The sequence below is a fragment of the Hippocampus zosterae genome, chromosome 12 (genome assembly GCF_025434085.1).
Source record: "Hippocampus zosterae strain Florida chromosome 12, ASM2543408v3, whole genome shotgun sequence".
Classification (NCBI taxonomy): Eukaryota; Metazoa; Chordata; class Actinopteri; order Syngnathiformes; family Syngnathidae; genus Hippocampus; species Hippocampus zosterae.
In genome coordinates, this window is record NC_067462.1 from 17,537,800 (window position 1) to 17,565,100 (window position 27,301).

Consider the following 27,301-nt stretch of genomic DNA (forward strand, 5'->3'; position numbering starts at 1 on the left):
AAGAAACGCATAAATTGCGATTTCTGCGTCACCAGGAGATAAAATGGGACGTTTTGCGAAGGTGAAAAAAAATGCAGTTTTACTTGTATTCTTAATGTCCATTTGAAAAGAGAGCATTGAATCAAATATAACACTGATATTTTTTAGGGAATCACTTTGGGTAATAGTACATTTGTCGAGGCTGAGAGTAGTAGTCCTTGGACAGGTGTCGATGACGAGCAGGGCCAATAATCATCATCTGTTCAATCGCAGTAAGGCATTCCTTGAGATTAGTTAGTTAGTTATTTCTAATGCCATATATAAGATAAGAAACCTTTATTTGTTTCAAAATGGAGAAATTACAGCAGCAAAATTATGAAAGGGAGAATAGTCGAGTATCATCAGCATAACAGTGAAAACGAATATTTACATATGATGTCAGTGAGTATGTAAATGCTGAACAAGAGAGTGCCAAGTAATAATAACCTGTAACCCTGCCTGCTCTAATGTGGATTGTCACGGAAAGCTCAAATAGTAATCTATGTTCTTAGAAAGAGTGATGGTGCCTTCCTGGTTATGGTGACAGCCAGTTGGACCAACCCCAGAAAGAGGGCCAGTTATCCACAAACTCAAGTCCCTGTTTGCTTTTCCACGAAAAATGGGGGAAATTGAAAAAGAAAAAACAATCTCGAACAAAAGAGGAGAAATCCCAAATATGAAAAATGATTGAAATAAAAAAATGTTAATACTTGTTCAGCAGTTTTATGTCGTCGTTCAAAGGTAATTTTTATGCAAGAGAATCCCTTGCTCTGGGGGAAAAAAAATACAGTATGCGTCACACCCTTTATTGTTGGGTCAGGATAGTGGAATTTTTCTATAAAGACCGAATGATCAAAAATGAAATATATTAGCAGATATTTTTCACATGTGCACATATTTTGGATGTATTTGTCAAATTTCTGGTATGGAAGTGTGCTGCTACGTCCCTCTCCAGCACTGGTGAAAAATGGTGGCCCCCTTTAACATTTAAGTTGCCCATCCCTGCTCTAGTAACTCGCTGTCTAGATAGCAGCTAAATGAAATAGAATAGAAAAGTTATTTTCGACAAAAATCTTTACAACAGTGTCATTTTAAGGCCTGATAATGTAAAAAATGGCTCAGAAAAAGATATGAGAATGATCCACTGTGGAAACAGTGTGTTAAGTTTGTTGTTGTTACTCTTATTCCGCAAACTACTTACTTCATGCTTCTGAATGGCTAAAATACTATCCAGCCAGCGTTATCTGTTACTCTTGTAGTCCCCTGAGACCCTCCTCATCTCAACAACAACAAAATACCGGTGCGAATGAACAGAAGTGTGTACGCTTGTTGTTCCAGGGCCACACGTGTGACCTTAGTGCTCTTGAGCAGAGTTCCTCTGGTCTTGAAGAGTCGGCAGGTGTCTCTCAGCATGGTTATTCATTACCGTCCATTATTCATAACCTGGCGTGGACCTGGCAGCTGCTGACTTCCTGTCACTGATACTTCCCCTGACCTTCACCGAATGCCAGCAATACTCCAATGCGCGTGCCTGCACACACACACACACACACACACACACACACACACACACACACACACACACACACACACACGCACACACACACACACACACACACACGCACACACACACACACTATTATTTTTTGCGGATATGTCTGCATGCTCTCTCAGCAAAGATAGTCGTGGAAAGTTTTATACGTAACGGTAAAGTACAGTATGGTAACTCATTGGTCAGTGGTGGTTGCTTACCCAAAACTAGAAATGTACCGTGCGGTTGTAGAGAGCCACCCACTATATTCCACCCGGCACCGTCCAGTTTCCCATGATACTCTTCTTTCATCTATAACTGCTTCAAACAACAAAGTGTATGCAGAAAAAGTGGTTAAGATTGCACGACTGTCTGTGTCTTATATGTTGTGTTGTATTATTTAGTCATTTTTGTTTGTCTATCTTGTTTGTCAAGATCATGCAAGTCACGAGTTTTACGAGAATGAGGCAACAAATATCATCAGATATAATCTTCTGCCACTGTGGATTCATACTGCTTTGACTCCATGTCCCACTTATTTAATAAATTATACAACACGTGTTTGGTTGCTAAACTACATTAGTTGTAGCAAAGCAGGGTTAATAAATTGATCGAAATAATGACACAGAGTCGGGCATTTGGGGTCATGCCTTGCCATGTGTCTAATATCATTGGGTTTATCTGAGGACCAAACGTGTCCAAATGATAATGTAATTCAGTCAACGCATTTGCGCTGCATTTGTTCTATTTGAGTGTTTTTTGGAATGTGCCGTTGACATCTTGTGCTCAGTGTGACACTAGCATTGCTAATCTCGTGCATGCTAACACTCGTGAACACATTTCTGTCTCCACCAGTTTGTTGGTTTGTCCTTTCTGATAACGCATCCTGTTTCAACAACATTCAAAATGATTCCGATTGTGTTACACAATGATAAAAATAGTAATAATAATAATAATGCTAATAATAATAACAATAACAATGATGATGAAGATGGAATTTTTTTAAAGGCGCCTTTCTTGGCACTCAAAAACACCATACAATATTTTATATATAAGTTAAATCAAATACAAAGCAAAATGAAATAAATTAAAAAAAAACATCAACAGACAGACGGTGTAATAATAAATCAATTTTGATTTAAAAAAATACTTGCCACTGCTTTAGCAATTTGGGGATCTGGCATGTGATACCCGGCCTTGGGTAGAGTGACCTAAAATTTTACTGCGTGAGAATAATGACTAAAGTGAAAGTAAAAAGTAGCCCACCAATTAATAACTTGAGTCGGAATAAGTGCTCAGTGAATATACTACTCAACTACGGAGTAAGTGGTGAGTAATTTCTCTCTATTTCTTTCAGAGCATGAAGAACAAAAAACTATGAAAAAGGATATAGAACTTTAGACACGCGACGCATTAATCTCCACTATGCATTATTTCGCAATTACACAAACCCTCAAAAACGATTCCTCACAATGTCTAGCGTCTCCGGAAAGAAAAAATATATTCCGTATGTCTGATGACAAGTACATTTCTCCCTAGTATTCAGGTTTTAAATGGAGGTGGGTTCTTTTAATCGTGTTTTGGCCAGCAGAGACAGCCCAGCTAGCCCTGACTGCTCAACAATAATTTTGGGGATGTGTCATTGTTATCACACACTCACACTTATTGCTCATATCATGCCTGCTAACTAGTTTGAAAATGTTTCTTTCCACGGGCTCATGTTGGTTTGTCCTTTTCCATTCCATTTCCTGTATTAACAACTTTGGGATCAAAACAACTTTGATGCTCGCGGCGACTGAAAGTGACAGCAAATATTTTCTGATGTGACAGCCAGTCTTGTTTTGGAAACTTTTGTCGAATCCTGAACCCAAATGAATTAACAACAAGCAAACAAACAAAAATGCTCACATGCACACCCGAGGCCTTTTTATTGTCCTCCCTGCACCCCTTCAATTCTGCCACATTTGTGCCTCATTGTTGTCATTGCAGTCACCTTGTCTTGTCTCATGACATGCGAGACACGACAATAAAAGCCTAACATTCCTCATGGTTCCTCTCAGTCCATCAGATTGCCTGTGATGTCCCGTCGCTCAGCAGGTTTCAAGTTCTCTGCCAATTAAAGCGGCACTGCCGCTTCTATTTTGAGACTAGAAATTTGCTGATGCCATCCTATCGATGCATCAGTGTCTATCAGGCCGCGCTTGAGGTGGCATCTTGCAGCCAGCCAATAAAATCCATATTAGGTTCTGAGCACAACAGATACTTAGTTACCAACCTAGTTAATGCATCATTGCGCGGCTTTATCATTCACTTTTTATTGAATTTTATTTGCCGATGCTAGAAGCTCTTTAACTGATTGACAAACAGTTTGTGTTGTTTTGTGTTATTCATGCCTATGGATAAGCTATATTGCATTATAGCAGGGGTGGGCAATTATTTTCTCAGGGCGGGGGGGGGGGCAAATGAGAAGCAGAAAATATTGTGAAGGGCCGTGCTAAAAGTTAGAAATAGACAGAAAATAAAGAAGATATCACAATGTCTTTGTATGCCAGTAATAATTTTCACCACCATTCTGACAGTTAAAACTCTTCTTTCCACTTAGGGCTATTTTTCAAAATTTCTTTCGCAAGATTTGTGAATTGCGTTTTTAGGAAGAGAGCAAAAACAAAACAGCAAACGCTACAGATCAAGAAGCCTGCGGGAGAGAATCTAATCTTGTCCCAATCTCTTTCAAGCTGTCCCTTTTTTAGTCTGATTTTATGTCAGTCTGTCCCATGTCCCTTATATCGTCGATTATTTTCCTCCATTGCTGTACTGTTGGCGTGTCCAATTTCAGCCATTTCTTCGATTTCTCTAATTCCCCTGCAGAGAGGAGAATTGATCCTTTTTACAAACTATGCGTTATTGGATTGGAATGGATTGGATTAAACTTTATTTCTTGTCAATACATTTCTTGTAATGTAAATGGTACACCATACCCCAACACTTTATGAAGAACTGGATTGTCTCACTGCCCGGAACGGCCTGATCTTCGGACAATTCCAGAAGACATGAAAAATGATTGGGGTCGACCCGATCATGTAAACTCCAGCACCATTGCGTCACCATTAACGCGTTTCCCCATAATTTTATGACATAGTGAGTTTGGTTCTTCTCCGTACCCCCCCCCCCCTCCAAAAAAAATCCCTTCAACCTTGCGAATGAATTGCAGCAAAATGAACCCTCCACATTTCACCCCATATACTATATGAGACGTCCTTATTCAGCTCATTTTCCATTTGTTCGTCACACACATGGTTAAACCACTTCTCAAGTTTATCGCGTATATTTAAAATTGACATTATCCTAATTGGGGATATACTATAAGATTGTACAAAGATTTTAACAATTGGATACATTTCAAATTTCCTCTACTCCTTTTCTAGTCTGTTTATGAAAACACTGCAAATTAGAATCATAGATGGCTCAATGTGTTCCTAAATGTACTTTTGTTGGTTATTTAAAAAATCTGGCTTTTGAAATATTTTCCGTTTTGATGTTTGACTGATAAAAGCTTGGGCAATACGGTTTTTACCATGTGTTATAATTTCCGAAAAAAATTCACCTGTTGCTGAACCTTACCCTTAATTCATCAATATCATAAAATGTATTATGATATTATTAATATTATTATGATTATTATTATGAAAACTTGATGTGGAACACAAAAAATGAGGGCAGGTTTGGAATTAGTGCAAAAAAAAAATCCACATGCAAAACTTGAATCTCTGTAAACGTAATTATTTTCCCTGTTGAAGTTGTTTACAACGGCCTGGTAGTTGACTGGTTCGTAGGTCGGCCTCACGGTGCAGAGGTGCAGGGTGGAGTTTACATGTTCTCCCTGTGCCTGCATGGGTTTTCTCCGGGGACTCCGGTTTCCTCCCACATTCCAAAAACATTCATTCATTCATTCATTCATCTTCCGTACCGCTTGATCCTCACTAGGGTCGCGGGGGGTGCTGGAGCCCATCCCAGCCGTCTCCGGGCAGTAGGCGGGGGACACCCTGAATCGGTTGCCAGCCAATCGCAGGGCACACAGAAACAAACAACCATTCGCACTCACACTCACACCTAGGGACAATTTAGAGTGTTCAATCAGCCTGCCACGCATGTTTTTGGAATGTGGGAGGAAACCGGAGCACCCGGAGAAAACCCACACAGGCCTGGGGAGAACATGCAAACTCCACACAGGGAGGCCGGAGCTGGAATCGAACCCGGTACCTCTGCACTGTGAAGCCGACGTGCTAACCACTGGACTACCGGGCCGCCCCATTCCAAAAACAGGCTGATTGAACACTCTAAATTGTCTCTAGGTGTGAGTGTGAGCGCGGATGGTTGTTCGCCTAGGTGCGCCCTGCGATTGGCTGGCAACCCGTTCAGGGTGTAGTCTGCCTTCTACCTGAAGTCAGCTGGGATCGGCTCCAGCAACTCTGTGCGACCCAGTTAAGCAGTGTTGAAAATAGATGGATGGATGGATGCTTAAACAGAATATGAAGGTTGATCAAATGGGAGCGCTCAGCTCAGCCCTGCGGATCGCTCATTCACCAAGTCCTGTTTTGCTTGTTTGAATTATTTTTGTTGTAGTTGTGTTTTTATGTCTTGGGATATTCCGGGACAGTTGTACACCATAACAAACCACAACCACCACAATTGACGTATTGTTCAAACGGAAGTTTCTCATCCAACTCTTAAGATTCAGGTTCAGGTTACCAGTACTTTTTTGTTCTCAAAGCAGAGCTCTTTATTTGATCGTATTGGTGTGCTTAATGAAGTGGCCATTGGCCAGTGAGTGGATATATTTCGTTTTACTCTACATGCAACAGCAAAGTAGAAAGACAAAAAGCTTTTACCCTATTTATCGTGGCAGTGGTTTTGTGCGTGAGGAGGCACTTGAAGTAAATTAACTTATGTTCTTGTGAGACACTTTGGAGCAGCAGCAGATGATGTCATTATTCTGTCCAAACATACAAGGACAAAAGCTTTGGATAACCCAGATTTGATACATTTGACAATATTGTATGTATGATCTTGTGACATATTGTCTCTGCCATTATTTTATCTAATGTATTGCTTAGAGGCTGATGTTGATTTTTTTTTTTTTAAACCCACAAACAGGCCTCTTTTCCAGGCCCCGGTGCCTCTGCTTAAGATCAGTCCGCCGTCCAATTAAAGCAGATCACTTTATTTGATATACAGCATACACTCATGAGCAGATCACTTTATTTGATGCACAACACACACCGTCAAGGGATCATGAGCCATAGCTTCCTCCTCGGACAAACCGAGGTTTTATGTCAGGTTACAACAGTGCCTCAAAATAGAGTTCCTGTATTGGTAAGAATTTACTGTAATGAGTGTTGGCAACAACATTTTTGTGGAATTTATACCTTGTGCAGGGTTGATCTCTAGGTGGTCATTCATTTGAAATCCAGAATTATAAATTGTGGGGCAACAGTAACTCATCTGTATTTGGAGCTGAAGTGCTACGGTTTGAGTCCCGATGGGCACAAAATGTAAAAATGGCAACTCGTTCTTGTTGCTTTGCTGGAGGACTCACAACACTAGCCAGGATGCAGACCAACAGCTGCTAATTTTGAGATCTCATAAACCTCTTGCTTTCAGTCCTACGATTGAAAGCTAAATCTGTAAAAGCCGTATCTCGTTGAGAGATGAAGGCCTGCTTGGAGAATGTAGTGAATGTTGTTTTTTCCACTGTGACCATTAAAACAGAAAATGTTTATCAAACCTCTTTGCAAGGTTTTGCAACCCTGAACGAACCCTGGTGGAAAACCAGCAACTGTGCGCAAACACTCGTGAACTGCTTCGTGAGAGACGGGCTTAAAGTCTTATCATTTTAACATTTAACATTTTGACAATGGCGCATTAAAAATGCACGTGTCCGTCATTACAAGGTTGATGCAACAAATATATTACTATAGCAAATGTTGAGGCCAATTGTAGTGTATTGATTATGTTGTGCAATTGAACAGTAATGAATGGTATCAGTGCGGCCTCGTGATCCAGTTGTTAGCGCGTCGACCTCAAAGTGCAGAGGTCGTGGGTTCGATCCCGGCTCCGGCCTTCCTGTGTGGAGTTTGCATGTTCTAACCGTGGCTTTTCTGTGGGCACTAGGGTTTCCGCCCACATTCCAAAAAGATGCATGGCAAGCTGATTGAACACTCTAAAGTTTAGAGGCGTGTCGACACACTGACACACTGTGTTGATACTGTGTCACTGACCACTGCCACCTGCTGGACCTTCAAGATCCCTGCAGCCAACCCACTTAACAGACTGAACTGACTGATACATTTTTTTGTATATTGAACATATAAAATATACAATTCGGTAATAAATTGGCAAAAAGTGAGGGTAAGATATAAAAAAAGGAAAAGAAAATAGGCATCATCGCAAATATGTGTTCAAAGGAGTAGAAAGAAGTAAAAAACCTACCCCGAGTCCTACCCCTACTTATATATGAATTGATCATTTCTCAAAATAGGAAAGAAAGTCTACATATCAACAAATGCTTTTACCCTTATGTATGCCGTACTTATACATTTTTACAACTTTAGGTTTGTATATACAGTACATACTCATTGGAGCACATGTATATGTCGATTTTCTCATATTCATAATGGATGCTACATTTCATTAATATATTAAATAATCTCATCAATGTATTTCTGATGTATTGCTATATTTCATGAGTGTATCGAATTTATCAGCTTAATTCTGATTTGTGTAGTTGTCTTGTACTACTCTCAAATTCATTTTTAATCTCAGCAAGAGAGTTACTCATTTTACTGGTCCGTTTCAGAATCATTCCACAGATTTACACCTATTACAGATACACTCCTTTGCGTGATGTTTGTTCGTGTTTTGGATTTTTTTGTATAGGTTAGTACCCCTTAAATTATGACAACTTTCTCGAATTTTAAAAAGCTTCTGGATGTTTTGGCAAAAGAGGTTATTGTGTGCTTTGTACATTAATTGGGCGATTTTGAAGTCAACCAGGTCATGAGATTTCATTGTTTAATTTGATAAACTGTGGATTTGTGGGTTCCGTCTATTTGGAGCCAGTGATTGTTCTGATTGCTTTGTATTGTAGTTTTAAAACAGTGTTTTACTGGCATTTCCCCATATTTCCACACAATAGGTCAAATGTGGAAGTAATAAAAGTATGTGTACAAGGATCTCTTATTCAGCACATCCTTAGTTTTTGGGAGGATCCCTATGGTTTGGGATATTTTTCTTTTATTATCTATTACTAGCTGGTTCGCCGCCCTCCGGGCGGCTCATCAGCTAGTTCCTGCGGAAGGCTGGTAAGGTGGTGGTTCGCCGCCCTCCTGGCCAACATGGAGGAACTGCGGAATCCAAGTGATTTGAATCTGGGGTCTAGAAGTGTTGCTAAGCTTAACACACTCATAGACTCCAAACTGGAAGCAGTGTCTGTGACTCGACGCTTGAGGTGTTCGTGGAGTTGTATGACTGGCTGTGTGTGCAGGGTTGAAGCGTGGCGCTCAAGTGCATGATAAAGCATTTTCATCATCGGGATGACCTTCGAACCTGAAACTTTCCTCTCTTCAGACAACTCCACTGTCGCTTGATGGACTGGAGAAAGCACAAGTAGTGCTTCTCCTATGATGGTGAACTCATCAGCTGTCAGTGGAGCCAAATCTGTCTTTAGGGAGGCCAGAGATACCCACACTGGTTCCCTCTCACCATGCAGCCTTGACAGCATTTCATAGGTACTGTTCCAGCGTGTTGGCACCTCATTGATAAGTTTCAGGGTTGGACGTCCCATCTGTTGCTGCACCTGAGGAGCAAGCTTCTCCTTGGCTGTAGTGCTTGAACGGAAATGTGTAACAATGTGTCGAGCTTTGTTCCTAATGTCTGTAAGTGCAGGGACCTGATCGCACGATTTTCTAACTAATGAATTAAGACTATGTGCAATGCAAATTGAGTGGCGTATTTGGAGGTGTCTAGTGGATGCGATCATGTTCGGTGCTGCATCAGTCACAAGACACTTTACTTTGTTGGTTATGGCCCAGTCCTCCATCATGCCCCTTTTGACCTGGGCCAAATTGTCAGCAGTGTGATTTTGTGGAAAATATTGTACTTCCAACACTGATGAACACAACTGCATATTTGCATTAATGTAGTGACAGGTGAGTGCCAAGTAGGCCTCCATGTTCACAGAGGTCCACATGTCAGTCGTTATACTCACTGCCACAGCTTGCTGTACTTCCATTTTCACTTTTTCCCGTTACTCCATATATTTTTCGGCCACCATTTTCTTGATGGTCTGAAAATTAAACCAAAAGCAAACATTATATGGGATTCATCTACTACTTTATGGAACTCCCACACAGACCTTTCTCGTCAGCAAAACATATGAGGGTTCAAGGACCTGGATGTCACGTTGTGCCCGAAGCGATAAAATGATCGCTTCGTGCACAACAAGATAAGGAGGTGGATCCCCGAAATAGCAGACAAAGAAAAGATGGTCCGAGAACAAATGAGTTTTAATACAAAACACAAAATACCCGTCCGGGAGCAACAAACAGAAAACGCTGGTCAAAATCAGGACCAGGAATAAAAGGAAGTAACAGAAAACGCTTGCGAGAAAATGGCAAGGAATATAGTTGGCAACAATAGGAATTCATAAGAGTAGATCTAACGACGCGCAATCACAGCCACAAGGCTACACGGCAACGAATAGATTAGGACAGTAAGCGAGAGAATTGGCACGGCGTGGAATACTCCGGCAGTAAGTCAACTGCCCGAGCACAAAGATAAAGCCTGTGTAATCAGTCCCTAATGGGTGACAGGTGTGTCGGCGGTAGGCAGGAAAAGCCTGCCCCCTGCTGGCAAACACGGGACGTGACAGTACCCCCCCCTCAACGGACGCCTCCCGGCGGCCTACCCGGCTTGGTCGGATGAGCTGTGTGGAAGTCGCACAGAAGGGACGGATCAAGGATCCAGGAGCGGGGAACCCATTGCCGATCCTCAGGCCCGTAGCCCTCCCAGTCGACCAGATACTGGAACCCCTTTCCCCTGCGCCGAGAGTCCAGGATGGCATGAACCGTGTACACCGGGGGCCTATCAGTGGCTGAAGAGACGAGGGTGTTGTGTGCGTACTCCACCCACGGTAGGTGGTCGACCCAGGAGGAGGGACTGCGCAGGCATACACAGCGGAGGGCCGCCCCCAGATCCTGGTTGGCACGCTCGGCTTGTCCGTTGGACTGGGGGTGGTATCCCGAGGTCAGACTGACCGTGGCCCCGAGGGATCGGCAGAACCGCTTCCATACGCGGGACACGAACTGGGGCCCCCGGTCCGAGACGATGTCCATCGGGATCCCATGGAGACGGAAGACGTGTTGAACTAGGAGGTCGGCGGTCTCCAGTGCAGACGGCAACTTAGACAGCGGAACAAAATGAGCCGCCTTAGAGAACCGGTCCACGATGGTGAGGACGACCGACCGCCCACGGGATGGAGGAAGGCCCGTGACGAAATCCAGGGCGATGTGTGACCAAGGTCGAGGAGGGATGGCCAATGGCTGGAGCAGTCCTGCCGGAGGCCTATGTGAGACCTTGCCGCAGGCGCAGGCGGAGCAGGCATTGATATAGTCCACAACATCCCTCCGAAGCTCCGGCCACCAGAACCGCTGGGTAACGAGATGCACAGTCCGGTTCACCCCAGGATGGCAGGCCACCTTGGACCCGTGCCCCCACTGCAACACCTCCGAGCGCAGAGGTGGGGGTACAAACAACTTCCCTGTGGGGCATCCAGCCGGGACCTGGACACCATCCAGGGCTTCCTGGATCTTCTGTTCGATCTCCCACCTCAACGCCCCCACGATGCACCGGGTCGGGAGAATGGTCTCTGGTGACCGGTCCCTCTCCACGGGGTCGTGGAGACGGGAAAGGGCATCGGGCTTGGTGTTCTTAGAGCCAGGAGAGTATGTGAGGATGAAGTTAAACCGGGTTAAGAATAGTGCCCACCGGGCCTGACGGGGGTTGAGTCTTTTAGCGGAGCGGAGATATTCCAGGTTCTTGTGGTCGGTGTAGACCGTGAACGGTTCCTTAGCCCCCTCGAGCCAGTGGCGCCATTCCTGTAGGGCGACGATTACAGCTAGCAGTTCACGATTGCCCACGTCGTAGTTGGACTCTGCTGTACTGAGTCGACGAGAGAAAAAGGCGCAGGGGTGCAATTTCTGGTCGACCGGGGAACGCTGGGACAGAACAGCCCCGACCCCCGAATCCGAGGCGTCCACCTCTACGACGAACGGGAAGTCCGGGTTAGGATGTTGCAATACCGGGGGATTTGTGAATGCGGCCTTTAAGCTAGAAAACGCCGACCTCGCAGCCGAATCCCATTTGAATGGGACTTTTGTGGACGTCAGACGGGTCAGCGGGAGTACCTTTTGGCTGTAGCCGCGAATAAAACGACGGTAGAAGTTAGCGAACCCCAAGAAGCGCTGCAACTCCTTCCGGTTAGTCGGTGTTGGCCAGTTCGTCACCGCCTCCATCTTGGTGGGGTCTGCTCTCAGCTTGCCCTGCTCAATAATAAACCCCAGAAAGGAGATGACAGGTACATGGAATTCACACTTCTCTGCCTTGACGAAGAGCCTGTTCTCTAATAAACGCTGCAATACCAGTCTGACGTGTCGCTTGTGTTCTTGAATTGATTGGGAAAAAATTAAAATATCGTCAAGATAGACGAAACAGAAAATGTTCAGCATGTCTCTCAACACGTCGTTGATGAGATTTTGAAAAACGGCGGGAGCATTTGTCAGCCCGAAGGGCATAACCAGATATTCAAAACGGCCGAGCGGGGTCTTAAAAGCAGTCTTCCACTCGTCACCTTTCCGGATGCGAACCAGGTGGTAGGCACTGCGTAAATCTAATTTTGAAAAGATTGTGGCTGACTGTAAAGGGGCGAAGGCGGAGTCCAGCAATGGTAGCGGATACTTATTTTTTACCGTGATGTCGTTCAGACCTCGATAATCCACACACGGTCGCAGGGATTTGTCCTTTTTTCCAACAAAGAAAAACCCCGCACCTAACGGCGATCGCGATGGTCTAATTAGACCTGCAGCGAGCGAGCTGTTGATGTATTCCGTCAGTGCCTCGCGCTCGGGTTTAGACACCTGATACAGCCGTGAGGTTGGCAACAGAGCGCCCGCCTGCAGGTCTATGGCGCAATCGTAGGGTCGGTGCGGGGGCAAAGAGCGTGCGCGATCCTCGCTGAACACTTGTCGCAAGTCATGATAGCAGTCTGGCACTCCGTCAAGGCAGATAGTTTCGGGGATGTCGTCACCGGCACGTTCGTGCTGCCCTACGGCTGATCCTAAACAACGTTCATAACAGTTCCGGCTCCAACTCTCTATTGCCGGACGCTCCCAGGAAATTACGGGGTTGTGAGTCCTGAGCCAGGGCAAGCCGAGAATAACCGGAGCGTTACGAGACTGCATTAAATAGAACCGTAGATGCTCAACATGGTTACCGGATAATTTTAGTTTTAGTGGTTCTGTTCTTTGCGTAAGACCCCTAGGAGGCGTCCATCGAGATCACAAACCCGCTTTTTATCGGCCAACTTCTCGACATAACAGCCCAGGTCAGCGGCGAAGTCGGTATCCATAAAACAACCATCATCCCCCGAGTCTATCAGAGCCCTAACCCGCCGCGACCGGGACCACTCAAATATCTCGCCCTCGAGTTCCAGTCTCCCGGTGTGTCCCGGCCGGGAGTCAGTTCGCCGAGGCGTCGGGGACTCTGCGCGGGGTCGGGACTCACAGTTTTTGGAGGGCGAGGATGGGGAATGTTCCGGTCGGCTGGGAGCAGCATGAGGTCCTCGTTGACAGCTGTCAGACCGAGCCCGATCATTGAATCGGCGCCGTCTCTGCTCCGGTCCAACGTTTTCGCCATCCAGCTGCATCGGCTCCTCCCCGCAGTACGTGGCACACCGGGACGGAGAACGATCACCTCCCCGCTCCCGGTTTCTCTCTCTCAGGCGGTTGTCCAATCGCAGGGAGAGCTCGATTAACTCCTCCAGGTTGGAGCTGTGGTCGCGATTCGCCAGCTCATCCTTGAGCTCGGTGTTTAATCCACGACGAAACAGTCCGCACAGCGCCCGGTCACCGTAGCCACTCTGGGCGGCCAGAATCTGGAACTCGATGGAGTAGTCCGCCACCGATCGCCTCCCCTGGTGGAGTTCAAGTAGCCGGCCCTCAGCCTCTCTGCCCCGCACGGGATGGTGGAACACCCGGCGAAACGCCGCCACGAAGCCGTGGAATGAAGACCGGAGGCTCGGCTTCGCGTCGCTTGTCGCCATCGCCCATGACGCCGCCGGACCTGTCAACAGGCTCATAATATATGCCACCTTCGCGGCGTCAGTAGCATAGAGGGAAGGTTGCTGGTCGAAAACGAGCGAGCACTGGTGGAGGAAGTACCCACACTGCCCGTGCTCACCCCCGTAACGTGGGGGGTGTGGAAGCGACGGCTCCCTCATCATAGTAGGAAATGATGCGGGTGCCTTAGTGGTGGCAGGACGAACTACGGGGAAAGGTATTCTCCGTTCCTCCAACCGTAACAAACGGGGTTCGAAATCATCGCCCCTGTGAGCCAGCATGGAAACCGCGCTGCTGATTTCCGCAATGGCTTGGCCCTGCTGACTCAACTGTTGCTCTCGGCAGGACAGAGCGGAAAAATGTTTTTCTAAGTCTGCGGGATCCATGGTGGCCGGAGTATTCTGTCACGTTGTGCCCGAAGCGATAAAATGATCGCTTCGGGCACAACAAGATAAGGAGGTGGATCCCCGAAATAGCAGACAAAGAAAAGATGGTCCGAGAACAAATGAGTTTTAATACAAAACACAAAATACCCGTCCGGGAGCAACAAACAGAAAACGCTGGTCAAAATCAGGACCAGGAATAAAAGGAAGTAACAGAAAACGCTTGCGAGAAAATGGCAAGGAATATAGTTGGCAACAATAGGAATTCATAAAAGTAGATCTAACGACGCGCAATCACAGCCACAAGGCTACACGGCAACGAATAGATTAGGACAGTAAGCGAGAGAATTGGCACGGCGTGGAATACTCCGGCAGTAAGTCAACTGCCCGAGCACAAAGATAAAGCCTGTGTAATCAGTCCCTAATGGGTGACAGGTGTGTCGGCGGTAGGCAGGAAAAGCCTGCCCCCTGCTGGCAAACACGGGACGTGACACTGGATCAGCTCCTTGAACCCTTCACTCTCCACAATGCTGAGGGGCTGGCAGTCCTTGATAATGAAGTTCAGCAGTGCCTGATCGAGCAGCTGCTTCCTGGAAGCTTGATTGTCAAACATTGAGTGGAGAGTCAACTAATAATAATTACTGATTGTCAATTAATCATCAACATAGCAACCGTGAAAAGATGAGTGAATGTTTGTATACCTGGCGTAATACTGGGTGTATCGCGAACTTCATTCTCATGCTTGGCCCGATAGTGCCTCAGCATGGTGGAGGTGCTTCTGTTGGTGTATGACATTTCACCTGTAATGAAATGTGAATAAGAAGTAACTAAGAGTTACCTTGAAATGTATTTGGATTAGAATGGTAAAACACGTGTCAATAATCTGATAGGCACTCGACGACAGAAGGCGATTTGAATGAATAAATAAATAAATAATACCTTATTCTCGAGGACATCAAAATGGTCCCACACGGCGGATGATTTGCGTCTCTGCTCCAAAATCGGCAAGGAAGGCAAGGCACGAACACGAAGTCTGCACTGACACGAACTTCGACAAGCGAGCGTGAGTAAGGTCTGGCTTGTTTCGGCAGGTGGCATTGTGTAGCCAGACGCACTTCCTTATAAACACTGTGCGGCGGGCTTTTGCTGGGTCAATGCCCTCTGCACTGAGTCGACGCCCCCTGGACAAAGTGGCGCAGCCTGGACTGTGCCAAGCAGCCGATGCAGTCTAAACTGCACCGGTGCAGTTCACGTGTCAATTAGCAGCCTGGACTGTGTCAACACAGCCGATGTGTCAATTAGCAGCCTGGACTGTGTCAACGCAGCCGATGTGTCAATTAGCAGCCTGGACTGTGTCAACGCAGACGGTGTGTCAATTAGAAGCCTGGACTGCGTCAATGCAGTTCACGTGTCAATCACGTGACGTATTGAAGCAGCACATGCATCGACACGTGGTTTGCTCTGTGAGCCCGGCGCATGTGTCAATGCATCGGTGTCGCTGGACCCATCACTACTCTAAACTGTCCCCAGGTTTTAGTGTGAGCATGGATGGTTGTTTGTCACTGTGTGACCTGCGATTGGCTAGTAACCAGTTCAGCCTACTGCCTGAAGACGGCTGGGATAGGCTCCAGCACCTGCCGCGACCCTTGTGAGGATAAGTGGACCGGAAAATAGATAGAATAGATAAATGGTATCAACAGTAAGGCATAACAAACACTCGATAGATGCCTGAGAAGCTCTGATGTCAAGTAAATAAACAGAAGGAACCAAGATCCCATTACATTTTCGCAGGAAATTGTTGAAACAATTTCCTTTGTGTCAGTTATTTGTCCAACAATCCATTCATCCAATTCCAACACCGCTTATCCCGAACAGGGTCACAAAGAGTTGCTGGAGCCTATCCCAGCTGACTTCGGGCGGAAGGCAGACTACACGCTGAACTGGTCACCAGTCACTCACAGGGCGCATATACAGTAGAGACAACTATCCACACCCACTTCTACACCATCACTGAGTGGGAGTTTATCCCATGCTGCCCTCACACAAGTCAGGCAAGTGTACCACAACCCCATCAGCAACCCTTATCCAACAATGAGGATCACTAAACATTGCTGACTTGTGGCATCATTGATGGTAACGCTTTGTATGTTCTTTCCCTCACAGGACGCCTCTATTGCCCATCGCTTCCATCTGATGAGGGAGAAGCACCCAGAGAAGTTCAACAGCAGGTTAGGAGATGAACATTTCAAAGATGACGTTGTAGAACCGGCTGTGATGGCTACTTTCTTGCTCGGGGTGTAGTTAGCGGTGGTGTTTTATCCTGTAGATTACGTTGCATAGGCAGCAGCTGACCTTACACTTTTAAACTGGAAATGTGATCCAATCACCAGAAATCAATGTCTGCCTGCCCAGCTGGATCTGTATATTGATTTTTGACACACTAAACACCTGACTGTGCACAATCAAATGAGATCCAATTGAACATTTTCTGTAGAGATACAGAGTACGTCACAGACATGGTGATGGAGAACCCCAAAAAGCAGTCAAGAGGGAGTAGTTGGGTGAACTTGGCAAACTGTATAAACAAAACACTGAGAAAACTAAATCCAGAACAAACAAACTCAAGAAAACAACAATAATTCAAAGTAACAACAAAACTCATGGCAAAGGCAAAACAATATGATGTGATAAACACAAACCAACAGAAGCAGTGGCAGCAACAACAATGACCCGAGACCAAGTGGTCGGGATGGGAGTCCTTTTAACAGGAAGCCTACGAATGACGTGATGACTAACAGGTGTGCCGATGTAGGAGGAGCCCGACAAAGCCACCTGTTGGTCCCAAACAAATCAACCGTGATTGAACAAAATAGTTGTTGCCCAATGCAAAGACATTATGAATTCATTTTAAACAAAATAAAAAAAATATTTACCCCCAAGTGGCCAAGGCGAGCACATTTGAAGAAACAGCACAATGGCCATTCAGTTGATTTGGTGTGACAAAAACTGAATAATTCTTTTTAATTCGATATAATGATGTCATTACTATATGTTTTTATTAGAGCTGTCAAACGATTAAAATATTTAATCTAATTAAAAATGCAACTGTTATAATTAACTAAAATGAACTAAAAAATTAATCGTGATTACTCACCTATTTTTTATCGTTTCTGAATTTTCCTTTACATTTTTTGTCCTATTTTTACCCATTTTAATGCTCTCATCAACTTGGAATCATGAATCAGTTTTCTATGTGCCAAATGCAAATATTTACTGAAATAACAATTTCAATTTTCAATTTTTTTTCACTTGGAGCAGTTATTCACACATAATCTTTCACACAATATTACTGTCCATCAACAACAGTGAAAACAATATTTTGTCACACAACAGCTGCTTTAACAGCTTTTTTAAATGAAATCAAAACAGAGCAATATAACATGAAGTGCATATCTAAGGTAAACTAGTACTAGGCCTATAGTGGATTTAAACCATGGTTGCATACTTCGTTTTTCTCAAGTTTGCTTTGAACACAGCAGTCTGTTTATGTATGTTTGTTGGAGAATAACGAGACCCCGGACACCAGTGTTCATTATGTGCCGCTGTATTCAAAACTGCCGGCCATACAAACAAGCGCAAGCACTTCCCCCGTGCTGCTGGGCCAAACCATTCTGAAAGAGGGGGGTTTCACTCCCCCAAACAAAGTCAGGCTATGTTGATTATGTTGGTCCTTCTTGCGCGGAAGTCTCTCTACGGTTTTTGTGTCTACCTCATTTTGGATGACTACACTTGGTTCGATGACAACATTGGAGACGTTTTATTTTCGCGAGATCGCTACCACTGCACCGCTGAACTTTCATTGTCATGTCACCGCCTCTGCGCACCGTCACTGTCAGACGAACACAGAGAAGCTCCACCCGCTTTATTTATATGGACACGGAACACTGTAACCTTCCACACAAAATAGTTCCAAACAAGTAACAATCGCGTCAGTGGCATACATCGTATACTTGTATGATACACAGAGAGAGAAGAACAGGTAACTTTGGTCTTGTCAGTGGAGCAATCTGGTCACTTTTTAAAAGTAAACTTTCCATTCATAAACTCTTTAAGTATCCGTTTTCGGTCTCTAGCCTGCCATGGCTGGCAAAACAGACATGGGCGTGGACTTCTGCAGTGCGCTTGTAGCTTTGTTTCTGGTGTATTTATAGAGCACCGTAACATCCGCTTGTGACGTGTGCCGCGTTAATCTGGCGAGAAAAAAATTAATCCCGTTAAAATTCATTTAAATTAATGCCAATAAAAACGCGCTAAACTGACAGCTCTAGTTTTTATAAAGTACAATATTATAAAGTGCTATTTTTCCACATTAAAATACATACATGCTGTTTTATAGTGAAGGCTAAATGGCATTTCTACTAATTTTATAGGGAAAAAAATTATCTGAGGTACAAAGTTTTGAGTTACAAGCATGAGCTGGAAAGACTAGCACTCAGATCTCAAGGCACCAGTGAATTTATTTTATAGATAGATAGATAGATAGATAGATAGATAGATAGATAGATAGATAGATAGATAGATAGATAGATAGATAGATAGATAGATAGATAGATAGATAGATAGATAGATAGATAGATAGATAGATAGATAGATAGATAGATAGATAGATAGATAACACATTTTGGCCTTTGTTTTTTTATGTGGATTTAGTTGTTGGCTGTTGTTTTGGTTTGAACAAATACACTAAACTCTATATTGTAGTTCTGAAGAAAAATTTAAGAGCCAATATATTAAATATTACAATCATAGGATTGAAGTCGCAGTGTCGGCTCATCAAATTCTTTCCAGACCTCCAAACATTAGCCTATTGGCTCCTCCCTGCTGACAAGGCAGTTAAGTATAAAAGCTTGTTCCGCCATCCCAGTGGGAACCGAGCTTGTTTGCATAACAGCATGAATTCAGCCGTCTCCAACTACTCCGACTAGGAAATGCGAGTATGAGAGTGTTATTGAGACATTGTGTTTATTCTTTGAATTTGAATAATTGATGCAGAGGTCTTCCATCTAATGTTCTGCATGTAAAGAATTTGCAACTTCGATGTCTGGTGGAAGTGGGCGACAAAAACAATCCCCCAGTTCTCCATTGGAGAATTGCTCTCAAAATTTAAGGAAAGGCTTCCAGGACGGCGTTTCAAAATAGAAATGGATAAATATGGTGTGGTTCTAGCTTTGCAGTCCAATGATGTTGAGGAGATGGAAAGGGGGATTTCTTTTTAAATAAAGTGCATTTATGGTGTCTGACTAAGCAATGCAAACATGCATATTTTCTAAAAAGGGGTATGTGTCTTCAGGCATTTTTGTCTATCCGTGTGAATGGGGATCATAATAAGTGGAACAAAGATGCTAAATGCTCCACTTTATTAAATCATTGCCATGTATATTGGAAATGGATCAAATCTGAGTGTGTTTGCAGAGTCCGGAACCTTTTGGGACCCTTACAGAATTATCAATCAAGGGACTCTCTGTCGACCCGGATAAAGTTTTGCACACGCTAGCCAGCCAAGGACGACTGGTGGGACAACTGGGCTCTGCGCTTGCGGACCTCCGCGGTACAGTTGCCCAGCTTGCACTTCGATTCGAGGCTTTAGGGTCTCGTATTGACCAACTAGGTTCCCAAGTATTGCCTGTCGCCTGTTGTTGCAACTCCTCCCGCGCGACCTAGTCGTGAGCTTAACTTGCCTCGCCCGACTCGTTATAGTGGCGAACTGGGTGCTTGCAATCAATTCCAGAAGCCACTTATATTTACACTCGATATTACTTGCATTCCCTTCATTATGAGTCTGTTGACTGGCTAAGCGAGTTTGTGAGCTATGGCAGTGAGCAACGCACAATCCAAACTTGGGTCGTCCTTCACGGATTTCATAACCAAATTCCGTTGAGTGTTCCACCACCCGTCTGTAAGAAGGAGGCCGGAGGTCAGTTAATGGATTGTGTTCAGAGTAATCAATCGCTCGCTGATAACTTTCGTATAATAGTGGCAGAAAGTGTTTTTGAGGACTGTGCTTTACGTACAATTTTCCGCTGTGGATGGAGTTCCTCCCTCAAAGACAAACTGGCTGTCCATGACGACACTTGTGCTCCGTGGACCAGAAACCCAGGAGGGAGTGAGTACAAGCCACCGTGCCTGAGCGTCGACCGATGCATATACCTGTGCCTGCGGTGCCTGAGGAGGAGCCCATGCAGCTGGGAGGAGGTCATCTGGACTTTGAGGATAGACGAAGTTGATTGCTACCAGGTCATTGTATCGCCTCCTGCCCTATATGTCCTTTACGTCCATCTAGATGTTTTGGCAACTATAATTCAGACACTACTTCCTCCATAAATCACCCAAATCTGGGTGAACGCTTGACTCCGACAAATCCTGGACCTGCTGACCAGGAGTCGCAGGCACACCGACAATTTGAGATTGATGGTGAGATAGCACATGCTGCCCACCTGTTACTTATTGGGATCATGGACTGTTTAAGGACAGCACAGGTGACAAGTGACTGTTGGATAATTGTTCTTGCTCATTGTTCATGTGAGGTTTTCTCGACATGTTTGATGTTGCTCTGTATTCTCCTTCTTTGCTTTTGATCTCTGTTTTGCAGTGAGTAGTTCTCTTGTGTTTCCTATTAGGCTTGTTTTGAATATTTGTGCGATTGGATCATCTTGTTCTTTTGTTAACAAGTTATTTTCATTTGTACTTTTTTCCTGGCCTTTTGCTAGTGCTTTTGGTTTCTCTCTTTTCTCTCCTGGTGTGCCTTCCTGCGTCATTATTTGTACTTCGGCTTCGCGCTACTCCTCTGTAAAAATAAATATTTTTGTAGATATTTATCTGAGTCTACGTTTAAAGAGTCCGATTCTGTTCCGGAACTATCATGTTCTGTGTGCTTGTTTGTGTTTCGGCTCCAGCTGTAGTGAAGGACGTTTCCCGGTAACAGATTGCACTTATTCCGTAATTCCAATCAAGCCTGTCTTAGTGTTTAATGACTGCCAAGTTGCCAAGGATTTTGTCTGCTTATTGACCTCGCTCAGTGTTGTGCTTCAAGTGTTATTTTCTAGAACCCTCGATAATATTCAGTTGCTCTGATTTTGTCCATAGATACTTGTTTGTCAATATTTCTGTTATTTTATTATTGCTCTTGATCATTTTCATGGAATTGGACTCTTGGTATTTCGTTTGTATATTCTGTTTGAACATTGACTTTTGCAAGCGCTGTTTGTTTCTTCATTGTTTTATCCCGTCTCTTTATGATCAGCGATTTTTGTTTGTACTTTGTCCATGCGCTTTTCTGTAATCTTTTTGTGATTGCCTTTTTTCTGAGCCTGCATTTCTGGGAGCCCAAAACATTTATTGAAGTCTCAAGTACATTCACTTATATGCACGGTCAAAGTATATTTCAAAATTTGCTTTTGGAGAAGGACAAGCGGTCGGTCTGCTTGATCATAGTGTTTCATTACTCGTGAGATTGGCGACTTTTGGCTTGACATGCATATTGCAGTTGTTTATAACCTGCAACAACTTAATGCAAAGCTTTCAAAATCTCAGTAGAAAAGTTTTCCCATACCCTAGAAAAACAATGAGAAATGACGGAGTCTTGCAGTATAATGTTAATAAACTATTTGAGTGACAAGTGAGATCCTTATGGCCACCGTCGCATTGAGCCCCCAGCGAGAGCACTAAAGTGACAATTTACCGACACGCTAATCAACACTATTTACAGTAAGCCAACACTGAAGGCTATTGTTCATCTGTGAATGATCCTCCGCAGAGCTACAGACAGATGATTGACAGCGGCAACTATTCCATTGTGGAGATGACTTGGCACTTTGCGTCCCATTCGTTCGTAGCTGTTTGACTAGAAAATATGCTTCTTTTTTTTTGTCTCTGTGGGTGACAAGATGATCGATCGCCTTTGACCCAGCCAGGAGGCCCACAGTGCTATTAGCTTGCTGCTGTTTTTGTCCTCTTTCCCACTCACACACATTCCCATTTCTGTCTTTTCATGGATGTCTCACACACACACACACGAACCACTCCTAACCTTAAGCATCACCTTGCCATCCAGGGCCTGTTAGAACAGAGGCTGTGTATGTGGTGTAAGCCCAGGTGCCAGGGACTTTTCACACAAGCTAACAAGGTTGACAAATTAAGCATTCACATTACAGGAATGACGTCATCATGACGTGAGTGGAAGCGGTCGCTGCTCAGTCCATAATGATGAGGCTCTGGCAAGGAAGAGCTGATGGCTAAAATCCAGTTCTAGACAATTAAAACCAATCATAAATATCTGCTATCATACACGTATATTCGTTCACATAATTTGGGGTTCTAAAAAAGGTGTCATTTCATTCCAATATGATTTGGAATTTCAAATACAGTATTGTAAATGTAGACTAATAACATCATTTTACCTGCTCACCGAAAAGCCTGACGGCCTCGCACGTGCGTTTATCCTGAAACGGGTCAAGGAACAAAGAAACGTCCAAAAATACAAATGAAAATGTCGTAGTAGTTTTGTTGAAAGGTGGGTAACCCACATGGCAAAGAATATTTCCCAAAGCAAGGCTTTTTTGCCTCATCACCATTTCATAACACTCTTGCCACTGGGTAAACATTGGTGCATATGTGGGACATTCTTCGGTTTGTGAGATGACATGTGATGACACAAGACGACTTCAAGTGCCACACAAGGAAATAATGACTGCTCTGACAGAGGCTAGAGTTTTGACAGCAGAAACTTTTAGCATGGTTAGAGAACTTCACTTCACACACACATACAAAAATTGTCTGCACACAAGAAATCCAAAATCTATTAATTTACTTTGCAGATCATACTTCAAATTTTGAATGTGGATTCCAGTAAATCAAGGGAGCGTATATTAGTAGAAAGAAAAATCAACTTTTGAAGGATGATTTTCAGGCCACGTATAATACACAAGTGTATATTATTACCGAAAAATTACGATAAGCACAAAACTCTCCCATCACTGATGCAAAACACCCCCTATCACGACTGCAGTGTTCAGAACACAGAAATGACCTAAGCTAAAGTGTGTTTGCATTTGTTTGTAATTTCTAGCCATGTATCTAAAAAAATGATGCATTGAGAACTGTAGCGATCGGAGTGTTTAATGGCACTCATTTTGTAGCAGACTTGTCATTGTAACATTTGAGAACACATGCTAGAAATGACCATTATCACACATGCTAGTGTTAGCTTAGCCGGTCGGTGGACCCAACTTTGCCCTCACTCTCAAAGCTGATGTTTGTTTTTGTGCAGTCTTATTAAATTGATTCATTGTTATTTTTTCCTAGTAGACTAGTGACCTTACTTCCACAAATGGCCAAAAACACTGACCTGTAAGTTAGTTGACCGTTGACCGCTTGATCACCATTAAGTCTGTTTCGTGTGAGCTGTCAAGAAAATTAAGTCAATAGCTGATTAGCAGGGGTCAGACGTCACCACCTATTCACCTTCGTCCCACATGTTGTGACTGCATGAAGTAGCTCAAGAGGGTTTTTTTTTTTGTAATAGGTAATAACGGAAGACACTTGCTCTCAGTCTATACCTGTTGTTGGCAACATTTTACACTCAGAGCCATTTTGACCCGGTTTCCACAGAAAAGACAACACTGCGGCCGCAAAGACGAAAACACACACACACGCACACACACGCATACACACACACACATATATATACACTAAATATTCCCATCCCCGGAATTCTATGGAAAGGAATATCCTTCAGCCGGAATAAAAACCTATGCATTAACATTTTGACTACGATATTACGTGTTACTGGAAGTTGCGTAAGCGGAAATTCCACTACCCGTAACACGGATGGGGTCTAATGCCGCGGGAGCTTAAATACACGCAACGCCCACCCGATGTGACGGAAAAGACAATGCAGAAACAAGTTTTCACTTTCGATCATCAGATTCTAAACAACGTCGTGCAAGTGAGTTTTTATTGCTGTGTGTTTTACTGTAATTTTGAATGATTTTAACTTTATTCACTTACGTCCTGTAGAACGCGGCACTAACTTAAAAGCAGCACCCACTCGACACGAACGAAGAAACGTGTTCACTTCGCCGTTTTCATTCATCAGATTCGAAACGAAGACGTGTAAGCGACTTTTTACTGGCGTGCGTTTTACTGTAATTGAGAAAGATTTTAACTTTATTCACTTACGTCGTGTAGATCATCGCATTGAAACGTAGAAGAACTGTAACAACTGGTGCGGAGCGAGTGAAATGCATCCGTTTGAGCGAGGCTGGACACAAAGTTAAAAAGATCCAGCAGACACTCGGAGTCAGAAAGATACAAATCTACAAAACTTTAAAATACAATGCATCGATTCAACTCCTAATGCAAATGGAAACAAAAATCCTTCAGTATGCACAAGAATTACCAGACATGTGATCAACGGGACAGTGACTTGCAACTAGCAAGAAAACTGTATGACACGCAGGCAAACATTGTCATAAACCAAATAATGCATCCAACAAAACAATACAAAATACATATTTTTTTCCCAAGACAGAAAAAAATAAACATTAAAATACTGTACGTATTTTACTGTTGTGATTTTTTTTGGGGGGGGATACACCTGTATTGCAGTTTTTGTTATATAAACAGTTTTTGGACAGTATATTTTTGTATTTTATTGATTGTGTTGTTAAACGTGCATTTTGTCAACATACTCGCAGGTTCATAAAGGACATGTACCATGCTCATTTCCCAAATGAGGAATTTCTGTTATCAGGACAAATTGGACAGCGCAAACACGAGTCCGTACTAGGGAATATTTACTGTGTGTGTGTGTGTGTATATATATATATATATATATATATATTTTTTTTTTTTTTTAATCCTCGTCTCACCCCTCATCCCGAGACTGTACGCAAGTCGAAAGGAAGGAGCCCGGGGACTAGTGAGTGTGAGAGCCACTGTCCAGGATGAAACATCCAAGTTCCATGAATACATCAAGGAGAAGGCTCCAACGGATGACATACTCAGAGAATGTCTCAGACAATGGGGAACAGAAGATGAGGCGCTGGAAGAGGGACCATCATGGGAGGACAAGCCCCTACACGGGATGTACCACCGGACCATAACTGAAGTGGCTGATCTCAAGAAGTCCTATCAGTGGCTAGAGAGGGCTGGCCTGAAGGACAGCACAGAGGCACTCATCCTGGCTGCTCAGGAGCAGGCCTTGAGCACCAGAGCCATTGAGGCCCAGATATACCACACCAGACAAGACCCAAGGTGTAGGTTGTGCAAAGAGGCACCTGAGACGATCCAACACATAACTGCAGAGTGTAAGATGCTGGCAGGGAAAGCCTACATGGAACGCCATAACCAGGTGGCTGGCATAGTCTACCGAAAGTGGTGGAGAATGACAGAGCGAAGATCCTGTGGGACTTCCAGATCCAGACTGACAAGATGGTAATGGCGAACCAACCAGATATCGTGATCATAGATAAAGGGCAGAGGAAAGCCGTTGTAGTGGATGTAGCAGTCCCAAGTGATGGAAACATCAGGAAGAAGGAACATGAGAAACTCGAGAAATACCAAGGGCTCAGAGAGGAGCTGGAGAGAGCCTGGAAGGTAAAGGTGACAGTCGTGCCTGTGGTGGTCGGAGCACTCGGGGCAGTGACCCCCAAACTAGATGAGTGGTTGCAACAGATCCCGGGAACAACATCGGACATCTCAGTCCAGAAATGTGCAGTGCTGGGAACAGCAAGGATACTGCGCAGAACCCTCAAGCTTCCTGGCCTCTGGTAGAGGACCCGAGCTGAATGAGGGACGGACACCACCCGAAGGGTGAGATGACGATTTTATATATATATATATATATATATATATATATATATATATATATATATATATATATATATATATATATATATATATATATATATATATATATATATATATATATATATATATATATATATATATATTATATATGTATATATATATAATATATATTATATATATTATATATGTATATATATATATATAATATATATGTATGTATATATCAACCAACCAGTTAATACTATTTTCAGTGCTGAGTAGATGGAGGAGGGGAGAATTAGAGTGGTCAAGGGGTCACTGCTCATGTCGAGGATTAAAGGAGAGGTTTATCAGGAGAGAAGGGGAGTTAGGGGTGGGGGCATAGCTCTGCTCCAGCCCCTGTTTTGTGTTTTCACAACAACATGCTTCCAACCATTATGTCCCTGCACTGAGGTCAGGTAACTCTTTAGGTTGTAAATGTAAAGAGATCAGTTTCCTTTACTTCTGTTATCTGACCCAATCTTTGTTAGGGAGTTAAACATCTACAGTAGCTGCTGTTACTGGGAGCAAGCAACACCTGGCACCGACTACTAGAGGATAAATGGTGATGAGATGAAGAAATTAGTGGCTTGTGGAATGAGAGTTAATTACATCTTTTCAGGCCGTCTCCAGTGGACATTGTTTAATGAGCTAGGACACTTTTCCCCATGGAGCAATGCAACTGTCCCTAATTGTGTTGTCATGTTAGCTCCCAATCACTCCTTTTGACTAAGCTTCCTGGGGGAGGTGAGGCTCTTTTAGCTCCTTTCACATTGCTGATTAAGGCTGGGAATTTCCTGCCTGTCGTGGCGGGGAAGATGAAGTCCACCTGCAATTTTCATGGCTTGGGTGGCCATTCTGTTGAAAGCCTGTTGTGCTGACAGCTAAATGACAAGTATCGTATATTAGTATATTGCTACGTTCGGACTGAATGCAAAACATCACTTTGACCTGCATGTCTCGTGTGCCTTTTTTCGTGGAGGAACTACAGTGGGGGACCGGGAAGGGGTGGGAGGCCTTCCACATGGAGAAGATGCGGTGTCCTCCTTTTCCTTTTCACAAAAAAAACCCCAACAACAACAAAAAAGAAC

General features: G+C 43.9%; 1 protein-coding gene and 1 long non-coding RNA gene across 8 annotated transcripts in view; both read left to right on the forward strand.

The window, feature by feature from the left end:
- Nucleotides 1-27,301, forward strand: part of LOC127611343 (diacylglycerol kinase beta) — a 138,866-nt gene that overhangs the window by 62,753 nt on the left and 48,812 nt on the right. For 6 of the 7 annotated variants that reach the window (XM_052081839.1, XM_052081838.1, XM_052081842.1 and 3 more), the window contains one exon: nucleotides 16,488-16,552. In XM_052081839.1, the coding sequence (XP_051937799.1) occupies nucleotides 16,488-16,552 (65 nt within the window). Of the gene's footprint in view, nucleotides 1-16,199; nucleotides 16,395-16,487; nucleotides 16,553-27,301 lie in introns of those variants that run through there. The other variant, XM_052081844.1, reaches the window with a different exon arrangement.
- LOC127611364 (uncharacterized) lies at nucleotides 24,355-25,020 on the forward strand. The gene is made up of 2 exons (XR_007965303.1): nucleotides 24,355-24,494; nucleotides 24,570-25,020. It is a non-coding gene; the product is annotated as an uncharacterized LOC127611364 (long non-coding RNA).